This window comes from Cherax quadricarinatus, chromosome 6 (assembly GCF_038502225.1).
Source record: "Cherax quadricarinatus isolate ZL_2023a chromosome 6, ASM3850222v1, whole genome shotgun sequence".
In the NCBI taxonomy this organism is placed as follows: domain Eukaryota; kingdom Metazoa; phylum Arthropoda; class Malacostraca; order Decapoda; family Parastacidae; genus Cherax; species Cherax quadricarinatus.
The window spans coordinates 21,658,109-21,676,015 of NC_091297.1; the positions used below are offsets into that span (position 1 = coordinate 21,658,109).

The 17,907-nt window shown below is 41.6% G+C and overlaps 1 protein-coding gene across 1 annotated transcript; it reads right to left on the bottom strand.

Moving 5' to 3' along the window:
- Positions 1 to 7,973: 7,973 nt before the first annotated feature.
- LOC128693681 (uncharacterized) lies at positions 7,974 to 10,860 on the bottom strand. The gene is made up of 2 exons (XM_053783470.2): positions 8,229 to 10,860; positions 7,974 to 8,095 (listed from the first exon to the last, which is right to left on the bottom strand). The coding sequence occupies exon 1, from the start codon at positions 10,764 to 10,766 to the stop codon at positions 8,262 to 8,264; it is 2,505 nt and encodes an 834-aa protein (XP_053639445.2). The 5' UTR covers positions 10,767 to 10,860; the 3' UTR covers positions 7,974 to 8,095; positions 8,229 to 8,261.
- Positions 10,861 to 17,907: the final 7,047 nt, after the last annotated feature.

Sequence of the window (17,907 nt, forward strand, 5' to 3'; positions counted from 1 at the left end):
CTTGTGGAGTTGAGTGGATGTGATGTGATGTTACTTGTGGAGTTGAGTGGATGTGATGTGATGTTACTTGTGGAGTTGAGTGGATGTGATGTGATGTTACTTGTGGAGTTGAGTGGATGTGATGTGATGTTACTTGTGGAGTTGAGTGGATGTGATGTGATGTTACTTGTGGAGTTAAGAAGGAAAACCATAGGAATTAAGACCCATTGAATAGCATAATCCGGTAGGTTTGCTGCGGTGATCCTCAGTTCTTATGGTCTTCTACCAGTGGATCCAGCTTCCTGTGACGTCATCATCATTCACCTTCCTTCTAACATAATATAAAACCTCTCCATTCTCATGTTCAGCTTCACATTGTTCAAAGCTGAGGGACTGATCACCTCCAACTTCTTCAAGGATGCTGGACTGATTACATTATCTTTACCTCTCCATTATCCTCTCCATATTTGCCGCCTACTATTTAGGGTAAATGTTTCGGAATAAAGATACCTAACTGTTGTATATATGTTGAAAGGTCAGGTCCCTCTCAAATCCAGCCGCTCTCACTAGTGGAAGTTGTCGAAGTTGATTGCAGGTCTGTACCAAGATACCCTTGTGTTGCAGTGTCTGACAAATTGAACAAACTGCAACACAAGGGTATCTTGGTACAGACCTGCAATCAACTTCGACAACTTCCACTAGTGAGAGCGGCTGTTGTATATATGTTTAGCTTATTTACGATGCAGTATTATATACCAATATTACTATGAAGTTAAATAAATATATTTTGAATTATCCATTCCATTAATTAGATGTGTTTTGACGTTGGCTGTGAGGTCAACCGGATGCTCTCTGACGTTATATGGAGGCGATGCAAGGACTTCCACATTACATTAAGACAATAACTGTGTTGTCACAGTATCCACAGAGCTAGAGCTCAACATCTGAAGGCACGAATAAGTTATTAAAACTAGGAGAGAGTAAAAAGAGCACACAATGTGTGCTCATTGTGATGAACAAGTGTTGCAAGGAACACAAGAAAATTATATTATAATGACAAACACTGAAATAAAAATAATAATTGGCTGCCTATAATCCTCTGTCAGCATCACAAACACCTTCTATAATTTATGAATTGCATGAAAAATAATCTCACAATTTTAGATGATTAATATTCACGATACACTCAAGTAGGAGAATATATATAATATAAACTATAAATGATTTAGTAAAACAATAAACTACAGGTAACACATTTAAATAAGTTATATTTTGATGTTTTTCTCTGCATAATAATTATTCTGGAGGGAAGAGAGGACAACGTGACGTAATATTTAGACAGTAATTAACTGCTAATTACTCTTGAAGATGTAACTGTGAGTGTGAATGTTACTGTTGTTACTGCTACTGTGACCACTCACGTTCACAATACCTTACTGTAGTTCCATTTATTAGAATGCCATCAAATCAAGCAATACAACTACCACCATTACTGTTATTGCAGTTACCACCATTACTGTTATTGCAGCTACCACCATTACTGTTATTGCAACTGCTACCAATATTGTTATTACAACTACCAATACTTTATTGTAACTGCCATTACTGTTACCGCAACTATTGCCATTACTGTTACTACAACTGTCATTACTGTTACTACAACTGCCATTACTGTTACTACAACTGTCATTACTGTTACTACAACTGTCATTACTGTTACTACAACTGTCATTACTGTTACTACAACTGTCATTACTGTTACTACAACTGTCATTACTGTTACTACAACTGTCATTACTGTTACTACAACTGTCATTACTGTTACTACAACTGTCATTACTGTTACTACAACTGTCATTACTGTTACTACAACTACTTTCATTACTGTTACTATAAGCACAATCCCTTTAGCTACTGCAGCTTCTATTGCATCGATTACAAACACAAACATAAGTGTTTTTGCTACTATTACTACTATTACTGCTACTACTACTACTACTACTACTAATAGTTCTCTCATCTCTAACAATATTCTTACATTAAGAGAAAAATCAAGCTCAAGGAATCAGAGGTAAAAGGCATCTCTATTCAACAACAGAAAACTAATTTCAACTTATTATAAGTAGGAAATAACCTTTAGTCTCTCTCACGTGGTTAAGAACTGAGAAGAGAGGAAGTGAAGAGAAGACCAGTGAGAGACAGTGTAACGAAATGAGACATGAGATGGTAAGAAGAAGGGGGTGGGGGGGGGGGGGGGTAAGTACGTAAGTAGATGGTTATAAAAGAGATGAAGTGTGCCTAAACATAGTTTTGGAAATCATATTAGATATTTTGTATTATACATCTTTCAAGCACTTGGTGAATACTTCGTCGACAAAGGGGATTTAATACCAGGATAAATGTTCCAAAATACTTGCTCACTGGTAAGTGGGATTTGAAACTAGGGCGATACAAAGTATGGAGACATGACCATGTAATGACCATGCCTGAGCCCTTACCATGGATCATTACCTAAAGTAATCCCCCCTGTCCTTGCATAAGGGAGGAAATGTGGACAACACCTGGACTCCAGTTATGTAATATACTTGAGGTCACGTGGACAGCTGGGTTCTGTGGTTTTTCCTTCTGGACGAGCGGATAATTAGCATATAAGTCCTGTTTGCTAATAAGAGCTGTTGTAGCTCCTGCATGTCGGTGATTTGTTTAGCATCAACACTCACTACACCTAATGTATAGATAGTATTTGTAAAACCTCCGATATCAAGTTCCATTAAAGTGTGGCTACTGGCTTAGATCCAGGGAAATATCTCTAACATATGAAATGAATCTTTCCATTAAACATTAGACATAAGAACATAAGAAAGAAGGAACACTGCAGCAGGCCTACTGGCCCATGCGAGGCAGGTCCAAGTCTCCTACCGGCTTAAGCCCATGCCCCAACCTAGTCAGGTCAGGTCACATTCACTTAAGGAAGGAGCACGGCGCCAGATCCAGCAGCACAAGCTAGTCAGGTCCAACTCACACCCACCCATACCCACTCATGTATTTATCTAACCTATTTTTAAAACTACACAACGTTTTAGACTCTATAACTGTACTCGTGAGTTTGTTCCACTCATCCACAACTCTATTACCAAACCAGTGCTTTCCTGTATCCTTCCTCAATCTGAATTTTTCCAGCTTAAAACCATTGCTACGAGTCCTGTCTAGGCTAGATATTTTCAGCACGTTATTTACATCCCCTTTATTTATTCCTGTCTACCATTTATACACCTCAATCATATCCTCCCTAATTCCACGCCTTTCTATAGAGTGCAGATTCAGAGCCCTCAGTCTATCCTCATAGCGAAGATTTCTGATACATGGGATCAACTTTGTCATCCTCATTTGAATGTTTTCCAGAACATTTATATCCATTCTGTAATACGGCGACCAAAACTGTGCAGCATAATCTAAATGAGGTCTAACCAAGGATATACAGAGTTGAAGAACAACCTGAGGACTCTTATTATTTATGCTTCTTGATATGAAGCCAAGGATTCTGTTAGCTTTATTGCGAACACTAATGTACTGTTGTCTTGGTTTCAGATTACTGCTAACCAGAACTCCTGAATCTTTTTCGCAATCCGTAATATTAAGCTCTACACTATTTAGTTTATATGTGGCATGGTTATTTTCCTGTCCAACATTTAAAGCTTTGCATTTGTCTATATTAAACTGCATCTGCCACTTCTCCGACCATTGCATCAGTCTATTCAAATCTTCCTGGAGTGCTCTAATGTCCTCGTCAGAATGAATTCGACGGCCTATTTTGGTGTCATCGGCAAACTTGCTTATGTCGCTCTTTATGCCCTCATCAATGTCGTTTATGTAGATTGTGAACAACAGGGGGCCCAACACTGACCCCTGTGGAACAACGCTCGTGACGCTTCCCCACTCTGATTTCTCCCCATTTATGCAAACTCTCTGCTGCCTATTTGTTAACCATGTCTCTATCCAGGAAAAAATTTCTCCTATTCCATGTCCCTTTATTTTCCTCAGTAGTCTCTGTTGTGGGACCCTGTCAAAAGCCTTACAGAAGTCCATATACACAATATCATATTCATTACCATGATCTACCTCCTCAAATACCTTAGTGAAAAAATAAATAAATTTGTAAGGCAGGAACGCCCCTTCGTAAAACCATGCTGAGATTCGTTGATTAATTTATGATTTTCAAAGTGGCTACGAACTGACTCGGCAATTATCGATTCCACAAATTTTCCCACTATGGAGGTTAGGCTTATTGGTCTATAGTTCGAAGCTGAGGACTTGTCACCTGCTTTGAAAATAGATATCACATTTGCCGTTTTCTACCTATCTGGCACCATGCCAGTCTGTAGTGATATATTGAAAAGATTAGCCAAAGGTTTGCTAAGCTCCTCTTTACATTCCTTTAGAACCCTTGCATACATGTAGTTCATCAGACCTGGGGATTTATTAGGTTTTAATTTATCTATTTGCTTAAGGACCATGTCACTTGTGACCCTAATCGTGCATAGTTTATCATCATCTTGTTCTACATAATTTATTATTTCTGGAATATCGCTAGTATCTTCTTGAGTAAAATCTGAGAGGAAGTATGTGTTAAAAATTCTACACATTTCCTTATCACTGTCCGTGAGCTGACCCGAGTAACTTTTGAGTGGGCCTATCTTGTCCCTGATCTTACTTCTGTATACCTGAAAGAATCCTTTTGGGTTAGTCTTCGATTCTCTTGCAACTTTAACCTCATAATCTCTTTTTGCTTTTCTTATTCCCTTTTTTATTTCTCTCTTTAACTAAATATATTGATTTCTTAATTGCCCCTCTCCTCTTTTTATTTGCCTATATATGCCTCTCTTTTGACCAATGATATGTTTTAAGCTATTGTTCATCCATTTAGGGTCATTTTTGTTTGATCTGATTTCCCTACTTGGAACATAAGTTGTCTGTGCAGCTAGAACTATGTCCTGGAAAACGTCATATCGGCAACCATCACCACCTACCTGACCCATAGTCAGGTCATTCCAGTTCAGCCCGCCCAAGTAATTTTTCAGTCCTGTGAAATCAGCCAAGTGAAAGTCAGGGACAGAGACTTAATTGCCATTATTAGGGGAATTCCATGTTATATTAAAACTGAGTGATTTGTGATCACTTTCCCCAAACTCATCATTAACCTCAAGATTATTAATTAGCGTTTCCCTGCTGGCAAGAACCAAGTCAATCAGGTTATTTCCTCTAGTTGGCTCTGTCACAAACTGTTTTAAAAAACAGTCATGAATCATATCAAGAAAGTCGCTTGTCTCTAAATTTCCTGTCAAATTGCTTCAGTCAATCTGTCTATAGTTGAAATCTCCCACTATCACAACATTTTCGTTTGTATATGCCTTACGAATTTCATCCCATAGAAGCTTACCGCACTCCCTATCAAGATTTGGGGCCCTGTAAATCACACACAAAATTAGTTTTTCACGGCCCTCGAGAAGCTGTAACCAAACAGATTCAGTGGCTGACGCTTCTAATTTTATATCTTGTCTAACACAACAATTTAAATCATCTCTGACGTACATCGCTACCCCATCACCCTTCCTGTTGACCCTGTCAGTGTGGAATAATTTATAGCCTTGAATGTGACATTCAGAAGGCATCTCTCTATCTTTCAGATTGAGCCAGGTCTCTGCTATAGCAATGATATCTGTTTCCTGCACTTGCAATTAATCTTAGCTCATCTATCTAATTTCTTACACTCCTGCTATTAGTATAGTAGACCTTAAGGGAGCTTGTCCCTTGCTGCCCTCTGTTGTCTCCCTTTGTTTGCTGACCTGATCTATTGTCTTTATTTATAACTTCATGATGAATGTCTTTTAAACATTTACTGTTTTCAACTCTAGTGTTGCAACCTGACAGTTTCCCACACACACTCATATCTCTATCTTCTGTCAGTTTAAAATCCTAGGCATTCCAGCAATGACAATGGTCTATGCTAGAGCTATATTTGGTCTATGCTAGGGCTATATTTCGTCTATGTTAGAGTTTCAGATCTATACCTTGAGATGAAACGAAGTCTAAAGGAATAAATATGTTTAGTATCTTCAACTATCCAAGTTTATACATGGAGTGGTGTATATTTAGTATATACATGGAGTGGTGTATATTTAGTATATACACGGAGTGGTGTATATGTAGTATATACACGGAGTGGTGTATAATGAGATGGATAATGAGAACCTTTAAAACTAGGGATCCCAAGCCCATGATGACACTCTTCAGGTCGCTTGTTCTATCTAGGCTGGAATATTGCTGCACACTAACAGCACCTTTCAAGACAGGTGAAATTGCTGACCTAGAAAATGTACAGAGAACCTTCACGGCGCGCATAACGGAGATAAAACACCTCAATTACTGGGAGCGCTTGAAGTTCCTGATCCTGTACTCCCCGGAACGCAGACGGGAAAGATGCATGATTATATACACCTGGAAAATCCTAGAAGGACTAGTACCGAACTTGCACATGAAAATCACTCACAACGAAAGCAAAAGACTCGGCAGACGATGCAACATCCCCCCAATGAAAAGCAGGGGTGTCACTAGCACGTTAAGAGACGATACAATAAGTGTCAAGGGCCCGAGACTGTTCAACTGCCTCCCAGCATACGTAAGGGGGATTAGCAATAGACCCCTGGCAGTCTTCAAGCTGGCACTGGACAAACACCTAAAGTCGGTACCTGACCAGCCGGGCTGTGTCTCGTACGTTGGATTGCGTGCAGCCAGCAGTAACAGCCTGGTTGATCAGGCTCTGATCCACCTTGAGGCCTGGTCACAGACCGGGCTGCGGGGGTGTTGACCCCTGGAACTGTCTCCAGGTAAACACGGAGTGGTGTATGTCTAGTATATACACGGAGTGGTGTGTAGCTTGTCTATCAAAACCTATTAGGTTATTCTCAGTATAGTGTACATCTACTACCAAGTACCTTAATGGGATAACATACCATGTAGTAATTGTTTGTTTCATAAATGTTGTGTAAAGCCATAGTTGGGAAAGTCAGGTGTGTGTATAACAACTTAAAGGGTCATTATCTGCCTAAGATACACGTCTGAAGAATATAAAAATAAGTATTTTGAGTGACACATTATATCCCATTTTTTTTATGTCCATCGAAGAGATGTATACTCCATCTATATGCAGAAAATTTATAATTACCCTAAAAACATGCTACCTATCCATTTCAAGTTCTGTTATACTTTTTATTCTAATTCAATGAAGGTTCTGTTGAGATATTATCCTATGGGACCTCTGTGATTTTTGGACGAATAATAATTCCCTCCTTTAATTTGGCAGCACTGATGTTTGAAAATATCTCGGCAAAGTATTGAAGCCCACTTGAATTTGCGTTACCCATCATTGCTTGAATCAAGGGGCAATTGAAAAAAATATATTTATGTTCACTTCCCTCTGTACGATTTCACTTAAATTTTTACCACAGAATCTAGGCATATCAGAAGAGACTGTGTATTTTTTTAATCAAGATCGTTCAATAAATAACGACATAAAAAAATAAAATGTGAGAAATTGTATATTGCAGCACTTAATGGAACTCAACATCAATATGGCATTATCGAAGTTATTTTTTATAGAATGAAATTATTAATTAATGCCAAACAGACAAAATGTCGAAGAGCAATCATGCAATATAATCTTTTATAGTACCCAAAAAAAATAGTGAAGATGCCTTGACATGTTTTGGGACAATTTTTGCATTTTACACCCATGGTATACAAAAATGGTAAGGATTTTTATCAAAAGGTACATGTAATGTTATAGAACAATGTTCCGTGAATAAATCCTGTAAAATTGATAAAGATCGGTTCAATAATAAAGGGAGCAAATCAATATAATTGCAGAAAATGGACTTTCCAGAAAAATGGAATAATACATTGAGGCTTAGCTTATGGTGGGTAAAAATATTCCATGTGCCTTCTTATGTTTATTAGGAGTAGAAGTGAGCATATATAACATTTCTGAAGTTCCATGCAGATCCCTCCATCCTGAAGTCCTTGGCAGATTGGCCAATCATGAAGGTCCATACACATCAAACTGGAAAGAAGGAAATACACACTAAACATCGTATTGCCAATGATTATGTACAAAAGATGTGTAAATATACATATATACAATAATGATAAACATACACATACAATTAAACAACAAATTCACATGAATTATTTACCTTTGACGAAGAGTAGGCATGGACATGGATCATCTAATGGCCTCCAGCCTCATAGGAGGTGTCCACCACCGTCTTCCTCTTCTTGCTTCTTGGAGCTTTGAGTGTCTGCATTATTCTGTCCATATCCTTTAGGCGTTTTTGGTTCAATGAGGAACGCCCATATCCAAGTTGTATGTCCAAACAACTTCTTTCGTATCCTACATTGTACTCTGCTATGGCGTGGCTGACGGCGAAATCAACTTGCCACTTATTTCTATACAGGGCTTTGTTGCAATACGACCATATTCTTTGGTGAAGGCTTTCATTTGGGTTTTGTGTTCGTCCCTGTATGCATCGTTCCATCATGTCATCTCGGGTGAGGTCCTTGTAGATTTCATGCACCTTGTTGAAGTCGTCAGGTTGTAGCTGAAACTTCACTTTCATGGTTGTGTGGGATGGTGGTGGTAGGTTGTCTGCCAGTGCCTTCTGGTAAAAACACCATGAAGCAGAACCAGGTGGACAAAGGTGATGCTCTGGGTTGTCGTCAGTGGAGAAACAGTGAAAGAAGCTTGCAAGTATTCCATTCCTCATAGTTTCAACATCAGTTCCACGACTGTCCCTTAGGTTCTTCTGAAAATACTGAGCAAGCTTGTCAATCATGAAATCTGTCAACATCCCTTTCCTCTTCAGGTGATACTTTCTCTTTTTTCCGGTTCTAAGTTGTTTTTCCGTGTTGTGCAATTTTACCAAGCTTGTCAACCTATTTTTCAGCCGCTTTGCATAATGGTTGATGCACTCTTCTTTTGTAACTTGTAAACCTTGGTATGGACCAGCACCATCATTGAGTTCAATAATTCCTTTGTAGGTTGCACTATCACCATCAGACACTATGGTCTTGTACCTCAACTTGTGCTTCAGTGATCTTTGCCAAATGATGAGTGCAGCTTCTACCTCCATTTTTCCTGAGGAGCCGGAAAAGTTTTTGTTGCATTTCCTTTCATGGTTTTCTTTAAAATTTTCATACGTTTCCACGGTAATTTTCTTCTTCTTCAAACGATTTTCCATATTGACACACAAGAAACAGTATTTACACAACACTTGATAGTCAACAACAAGCTTTGTCAAGGCATCAATAGCCACACCAATGCCAAAATTAGAATGATGGCCCCTAGTATGCCACGTGCCATCATACGTCACATCAATGTCAACAACTCCACGTGCGTCTGGCAAAGTGTCTTGTTTGGCATATTCCTTACGCACGATTGCCCTTGTTTCTGCTAGAATTATGTTGCAAGACTGAATGGATACCCTTGTAATCATGCTTGTGTATCTGCTAAATGTTTCGTGAGTTATAACAGGTAGGTTACACAAGGCATTTCTACGAAGAAATGATTTGTAGCCTCCACCAGTCACCATTTCAGCATACACCATTCGACCAGTCAAAGCATTCAGCTGCTTACAAATACCACGTGGCTTTTTCACTAAAATAGCCTTACACTCGGTACACGACATAGTAACAACAGTTTCTAAGTGATGCTTATAATATGTAACTTTCACCTTCTTCGAAAAACACTCGGAACAGTGAACAAATGATAGAATTTCAGAAAAATTATAATCCTCGAAACATATCATTTTCTTCTCAACAACAACAGGAGTTATCTTTTCATACATTGACACCCGTCGTTTGGCACTTGATACAGCACAAACACTGTCACTGGCACTCGCGTCAGCAGCTGTCGACGTGCTGGCGACAGCTGAACTAGGCACAACTGGGGTAGCCACATGTGGGGTGGCCACATCTGCAGTGGCCACATGTGGGGCAGCCACATCTGCAGTGGCCACATGTGGGGCAGCCACATCTGCAGTGGCCACATGTGGGGCAGCCACATCTGCAGTGGCCACATGTGGGGCAGCCACATCTGCAGTGGCCACATGTGGGGCAGCCACATCTGCAGTGGCCACATGTGGGGTGGCCACATCTGCAGTGGCCACATGTGGGGCGGCCACATCTGCAGTCGTCACAGGGGTTACACTCATACATGGTGAGGTCGTCACATATGTAACTGTGGGTGTGGTGACGACAGATGTATATATAGGCGTAGGGTTGATCAATGTGGCCACAGTGGTGATGGTGGTGGCCACAGATACGTCACTTCGTTTCCGCTTCCTCGATGTTGTAGGTTTGCGGCTTGAAGTGGCCACATCTGGTGTGGCCCCGGACTTGGTGGCCACATCTGGAGTGACCCCGGACTTGGTGGCCACATCTGGAGTGGCCCCGGACTTGGTGGCCACATCTGGAGTGGCCCTGGACTTCCTGGCCTCACTCTTCCTTTTTCCCTTGATTTTCTTAGCACATGCCTTGACTGGAGAAATATTCAGAAGTTCACCAGCTGAAACTAATTCTTCATTTTCTGAGGGGTCAGAGGGTAGTAATGGCGTCGTGGCGTCACCTGCTGCTGCCTTTGCTTGTTTTAGCTGTTTCTTCATTCGCAGTCTTCGCATCCTCAACATCACAGTCCTCTTCAGGTTCAATGAGTGAATAGTCTTCTTACGCGGCATTTTGGTGCAAAACTGTATAGAATTGACGGCGAAAATACGCGTCCCAAGGGAGCCGCGCGGTCAATCAAAGGAGCGTAGGCCTTCTTCTACCTGACCCTTGGTCGGCACTGAGGTTGGTGTGGAGAGTAGAGCTCCTTGCTACAGCCACCATGAGAGTTACCAATGAGTAATTTGAAGCATTTTGCACAAAAACATAAGAAAAAATTACGGAAAAAAACTAAAAATGACAAGAAAATTACAATAAACGAACTACAGGTATGCGTGAGTCACGATAATGACGTAATTACCCCAGTTACTATAATTACGATAACTTTTTACCTAATTATCGTAAAATTACCTAATTATGTATGATAATTACCTAATTATGTATGATAATTCTATGTAACTGTATTTATGTATTTGTGTATACCTGAATCGTACAGAGACGAGACATACACCAAAATGTTGCCAGATTGTTGAGCTATTTTTCGGTAAGATTAACTCATTTTTTTTAGTTTTTTTCGATTTTTTCGTCTATTGCCTGGCTCGATGCTTCAATGGTCCCTGAACAAAAACTTTCATTACTCCGAGCTGAATGTGGAGAGGCTGCAGGTAACTGTTCTTAGGATCAACTAATGGAACACACACACACTGAACATTGCTCATTCCAGTTCGTATTTGAAAAGTTCTTTATTGCTATTAACAGAACTGTTCGATAGGCATTGGAAGCAACAGAATTTCGTGGTCTCTCATAAAGGCCCATTAATATACCAGTGACCTTGAGATCACAGACATGCCATTGACAAGTGATGTATTGGATTGCATCGAGGAGTATTTTCATGCTATGGTATATATTTTAAGTTCATGAGAAGCCCACTGATATTATAGCAATAAAAGAGCGGACCGTTTACTGGAATAATGTCGCCAAATCAATAATTTATTTCCGATAGGACATAATTGTTTCTGCTTATGTATCAAGGCAAGAAGGTTTGCTCTCTATTTAGACTGCAAGGTCAGTAATAACGTCATTCATCTCTTCCTGGGCAAAAATCTCTCGATGTCTTGAGGATAAAAACATAAGAACATAAGAAAGAAGGAACACTGCAAGAGGCCTACTGGCCCATGGGAGGCAGGTCCAAGTCTCCTACCGGCTTAAGCCAATGCCCCAGCCTAGTCAGGTAAGGTCATACAGAGCTTCTCTTAACGCCAGCCAGAGGTTGTGGTCCAGTGAGGTAAACTGTCTTACGTCTGGACTCAGATGATACACATACAAGACACTCATCCCGATCACTGATCAAAAATTTAACCCAAGAAATATAAAAAATGCGATTTTTTATGGAAGAATTAGATAAACAACCAAGTAGTTGACGAACTTCGCTATAAACAGATCAAATGGTGTAGATTTCGACATATTTTCCACAGCTAATCAGCTTGTTGTAGTCTTTAGAAACAGAACAACAAATTTAAATATCTCCTTATTTATGGTTGCAGAACTTTGTCTATAAAAGGCCAACAAATTATGGTAGACAGTGACCTGAACTAGACACTGCTGACAGTGACCTGAACTAGACACTGCTGACAGTGACCTGAATTAGACACTGCTGACAGTGATCTGAACTAGACACTGCTGACAGTGACCTGTAGAATTAGGGGGGATATGATTGAGGTGTATAAATGGAAGACAGGAATAAATAAAGCGGATGTAAATAGTGTGCTGAAAATATCTAGCCTAGACAGGACTCGCAGCAATGGTTTTAAGTTGGAAAAATTCAGATTCAGGAAGGATATAGGAAAGTACTGGTTTGGTAATAGAGTTGTGGATGAGTGGAACAAACTCCCAAGTACCGTTATAGAGGCCAGAACGTTGTGTAGCTTTAAAAATAGGTTGGATAAATACATGAGTAGATGTGGGTGGGTGTGAGTTAGACCTGATAGCTTGTGCTACCAGGTCGGTTGCCGTGTTCCTCCCTTAAGTCAATGTGACCTGACCTGACTAGGTTGGGTGCATTGGCTTAAGCCGGTAGGAGACTTGGACCTGCCTCGCATGGGCCAGTAGGCCTTCTGCAGTGTTCCTTCGTTCTTATGTTCTTATGTTCTTAACTAGACACTGCTGACAGTGACCTGAACTACACACTGCTGACAGTGATCTGAACTAGACACTGCTGACAGTGACCAGAACTAGACACTGCTTACAGTGACTTGAACTAGACACTGCTGACAGTGACCTGAACTAGACACTGCTGACAGTGACCTGAGCTAGACACTGCTGACATTAATCTGAATTAGACACTGCTGACAGTGATCTGAACTAGACACTGCTGAGAGTGGCCAGAACTAGACACTGCTGACAGTGACCTGAACTAGACACTGCTGACAGTGACCTGAACTAGACACTGCTGAGAGTGTCCTGAACTAGACACTGCTGACAGTGACCTGAACTAGACACTGCTGACAGTGACCAGAACTAGACACTGCTAACAGTGACTTGAACTAGACACTGCTGACAGTGACCTGAGCTAGACACTGCTGACAGTAACCTGAATTAGACACTGCTGACAGTGATATGAATTAGACACTGCTGACAGTGGCCAGAACGAGACACTGCTGACAGTGACCTGAACTAGACACTGCTGACAGTGACCTGAACTAGACACTGCTGACAGTGACCTGAACTACACACTGCTGACAGTGAACTGAACTAGACACTGCTGACAGTGACCAGAACTAGACACGGCTGACAGTGGTCTGAACTAGACACTGCTGACAGTGACCTGAATTAGACGCTGCTGACAGTGATCTGAACTAGACACTGCTGACAGTGACCAGAACTAGACACGGCTGACAGTGATCTGAACTAGACACTGCCCACAGTGTCTTGAATTAGATACTGCTGACAGTGACCTGAACTAGACACCGCTGACAGTGATCTGAACTAGACACTGCTAACAGTGACCTGAACTAGACACTGCTGAGAGTGACCTGAACTAGACACTGCTGACAGTGACCTGAACTAGACACTGCTGACAAGGACCTGAACTAGACACTGCTGACAGTGATTTGATTTAGACACTGCTGACAGTGACCTGAATTAGACACTGCTGACAGCTAACTGAGCAAGACAGTGCTGACAGTGACCTGAACTAGACACTGCTGACAGTGAACTGAACTAGACATTGCTGACAGTGACCTGAATTAGACACTGCTGACAGTGACCTGAGCTCGATACTGCTGACAGGGACCTAAACTAGACACTGCTGACAGTGACCTGAACTAGATACTGCTGACAGTGACCTGAACTAGACACTGCTGACAGTGACCTGAACTAGACACTGCTGACAGTGACCTGAACTAGACACTACTGACAGTGATCTGAACTAGACACTGTTGACAGTACCCTGAACAGTGGCCTGCACTAAACACTGTTGACAGTGACCTGAAGGGGACAGTCGCGCGCGTTTGTGCTCCGTCAAAAAACTGCGTGTCTTGATGGCAGTGGAGGGAACAGAATGCGGAAAATAAGCGTGTGCAACCATAAAGTGCATATACTCCTTTGAACAAACAAAAAAGGAATATAAGTGAACGCTAAATAGGAAAATATGGATTATAGTGTCACATAGAGAGTGCCGGTGGAGAAACGGTTACCGTGGGAAATAGACCTGACCAGCACTAGTGAATTATTGCCGGGTGTCGACACAAGTGGAAATAAACGAATACCGATCTATCTATCTATAAGTAATATAGTGAGTGACAAGGATATATATGTGCTGTGGCATAGTGAACTAAATTGTAGATAAGAGTGATCTAAATTATCCCCAAGTATAGCATACAATATATAGTGTAGAAAGGGGAATATCTTACAAGCGACTGGCACTAGCGAACTATTGCCAGAGGTCCAGTGAAGTGTTAATAACGGATAAGTAACTACTATAGTCATAAGGTATGAAACGAGTGATGGTAGAATTGAGGTGCAGGGAATCACAGCATACATAAATTGAGCATACAACCGTTACCTCTACAATATACAGTGTAGAAAGGGGAATATCTTACAAGCGACTGGCACTAGCGAACTATTGCCAGAGGTCCAGTGAAGTGTTAATAACGGATAAGTAACTACTATAGTCATAAGATATGAAACGAGTGATGGTAGCATTGAGGTGCAGGGAATCACAGCATACATAAATTGAGCATACGACCGTTACCTCTACTAAACAGGGAATAATCTTTTCCTTAGAAGTGTAGGGGGAAGTTAGCGTAGGCCTAAGTGAAGTGTGGAGTGTGGGCAAGTCTGGCTCAAACCCACCCTGCACCCACCCTACACCACCACCCACCCTGCACCCACCACCCACCCTACACCACCACCCACCCTACACCCACCACCCACCCTGCACCACCACCCACCCTGCACCACCACCCACCCTGCACCACCACCCACCCTACACCCACCACCCACCCTACACCCACCCAACACCACCACCCACATACTGCAAACTTGGTTCGTATAAATACATCTTGCATATTACTGGCACCAGCAAGAGAAAGGTAAAGTGGAAATCAGTTTTCTTCCGTGGCATACAGTGTAGTAGGATACAGACAGGATGTCAGCACAGCATATCTGTGGGACATGTAAAAAAATCCTTGGAAGGAATTCCAGAATCACATGCAACCTATGCTCTTCCAAACACCATATCTCTTGTACTAGACTAAATACAGCCTCAAAACATGACCTTGAACTAGCAAGGTGCTTCTGGTTGTGCAATAAAGATGTAGAACTTTGGGCAGGTATCAGAAAGGTACTAAGGAGAGTAATAAATGATAAAAATAATCAAGAAAACAAGGATGACCTCTTGGATAGTCTACCAAAAATATATAAAACATGGGAGAAAGAGATAGTGTATCAAAAAATGCAGAATGTCCATACCACAACAGATGACTCGAAACTATCTAGTCACCCACATGGTGCTAAGCCAGACCCATCCCCCAGTCATAGCACTAATACCCACAGTGATGGTGCTGGCCCAAGCTCCCCCAGGCATAGCACCAATACCCTCAGTGCTGGTGCTGGCCCAGACCCAGCCCCACCCCCCAGCCCCAGTGTTGACCCAGACCCAGCCCCCAGCCCTACTGCCAGCCCAGACTCTCCTAGGGACACTACCCAAACCACCACAAAAACAGTAAATATACAACCATCATTGCACAAGACCGTGGCCCACAGTACAGATGTTGGAGAGGAGTCTCCTCCTTCCTCTACTGGGGAAAGTAGATGGAATCCAGGACGGGGTGGCCCTGGCTTGGATACTGAGGATTATAGTGCAGTCCCAGAACCTGCAGAAATTGACAACACACCTCCCAACAATTCTCAGCCAAAGGTGAATTTGTGCAAATATTATGCTTGGGGCATCTGTAAGCATGGAATAACAGGGGAAAAAAATGGGACATGCTACTTTGACCATCCCAAAAAATGTAGCGACCTCCTGTCTAAAGGAGTGTGTCGTTCTTCTTCCTGTACTTTCTTTCACCCAAAAATGTGCCACTCCTCGGTCCTCCAGAAGCAGTGTTACAACATCGAATGCCCTGCATACCATCTAAAAGGGACCAGGAGGCACAGACCCCACAAGACAAACAATAGTAGCTACGACAACCCAACTCCAGGTGATTTTTTAGTGGCAGGAAACGAAAAAAGAAAATGGAAGGAAATAACAAAAATAGTCCACCACCTTGGAGCCTTGTTGGACTGGAGGCGCAGCCAGTGGCCACCCATGGCCCTCCAGAATTATTACAACTACTGATGCCAATAACAAAATCCCCCCCAACAAACACAGAATACAACCTCGTTCATATTTGTTAATACAGGGCCTTAAGCCATCCACCAACAACAAAATACCTTTTATCAGTGGACTTCTAGTGGAGTCTAATGCAATGTTTGCAGCCTTCACAGAGACTCACACAAAAGATCACTTTGACAGTGAAATATGGATAAGTGGTTACAACCTTTTTAGATGCGACAGAAAAAACAGGCAACAAGGGGGGGTTGGCCTGTATGTCAAAGAGTCCCTTATCTGCACGGAGTTGCTGAACACCACAAATGAGGTAGTTGAAGTTCTATCAATAAAGATCGAGAACCAAAACCTAGTCATTGTGGTTGTATACAAGCCACCAGATGCAACCTCCCAACAGTTCAAGGAACAGCTACTGAAAATCGATTACTGTTTGGAAAACCTTCCAGCTCCATCCCCAAACATCTTACTGCTTGGTGATTTCAACCTAAGGCATACAAAATGGAAGAATGTAGCAAATAATGTTATAGCTGAAACAATCCCCGGAGGTAGCGCAGATGAAAGGTCACACACACATGAGCTACTAAGTCTCTGCGAAAAACACACCTTAAGCCAGCAGATAGTGGAGCCAACAAGACTAGAAAACACACTTGACCTTATCTTCACAAATAATGAGGACCTGATAAGAGACATAAGAATATCAAAAACAACTAATTCTGATCACAATCTAATCGAAGTCCAGACGTACATGCATAGGGGTCCTGAACAACAGAATGCATGTACCTGTGAAGGTGTCTTCACAAAATACAATTTCAACAACAAGAACATCAACTGGGACCAGGTAAACCATGTCCTAAACGAAACATGTTGGGAAGATGTCTTAAATGACATGGACCCAAACCAGTGCCTTGAAAGGATCAACTGCCTGGTAGCCGAAGCATGTTCTAGGCATATTCCCCTAAGAAAGAAGAAGAGCAGGAGAAAACTGGAGAGAAAAAGACGCTCCCTCTACAGAAGACGACGAAGAGTCACTGAGCTCCTCAGGAGTGCTAGAATATCTGATACACGAAGGGAGGCGCTGACCAGGGAAGTGGAAACTATCGAACTTAAGCTAAATGACTCTTACAGGAACCAGGAGAGGCAGGAGGAGCTTAAAGCTATTAGTGAAATTGAAAGAAATTCAAAATATTTCTTTTCATATGCCAAAAACAAGGCAAATACCACATCTAGTATCGGGCCCTTACTCAGACAGGATGGGACTTACACAGACGACAACAAGGAAATGAGTGAAATATTGAAATCCCAGTACGACTCTGTGTTTAGTGAACCACTAATCGGTCTGAGGATCGACGACCCAAATGATTTCTTCATGAATGAGCCTCAAAACT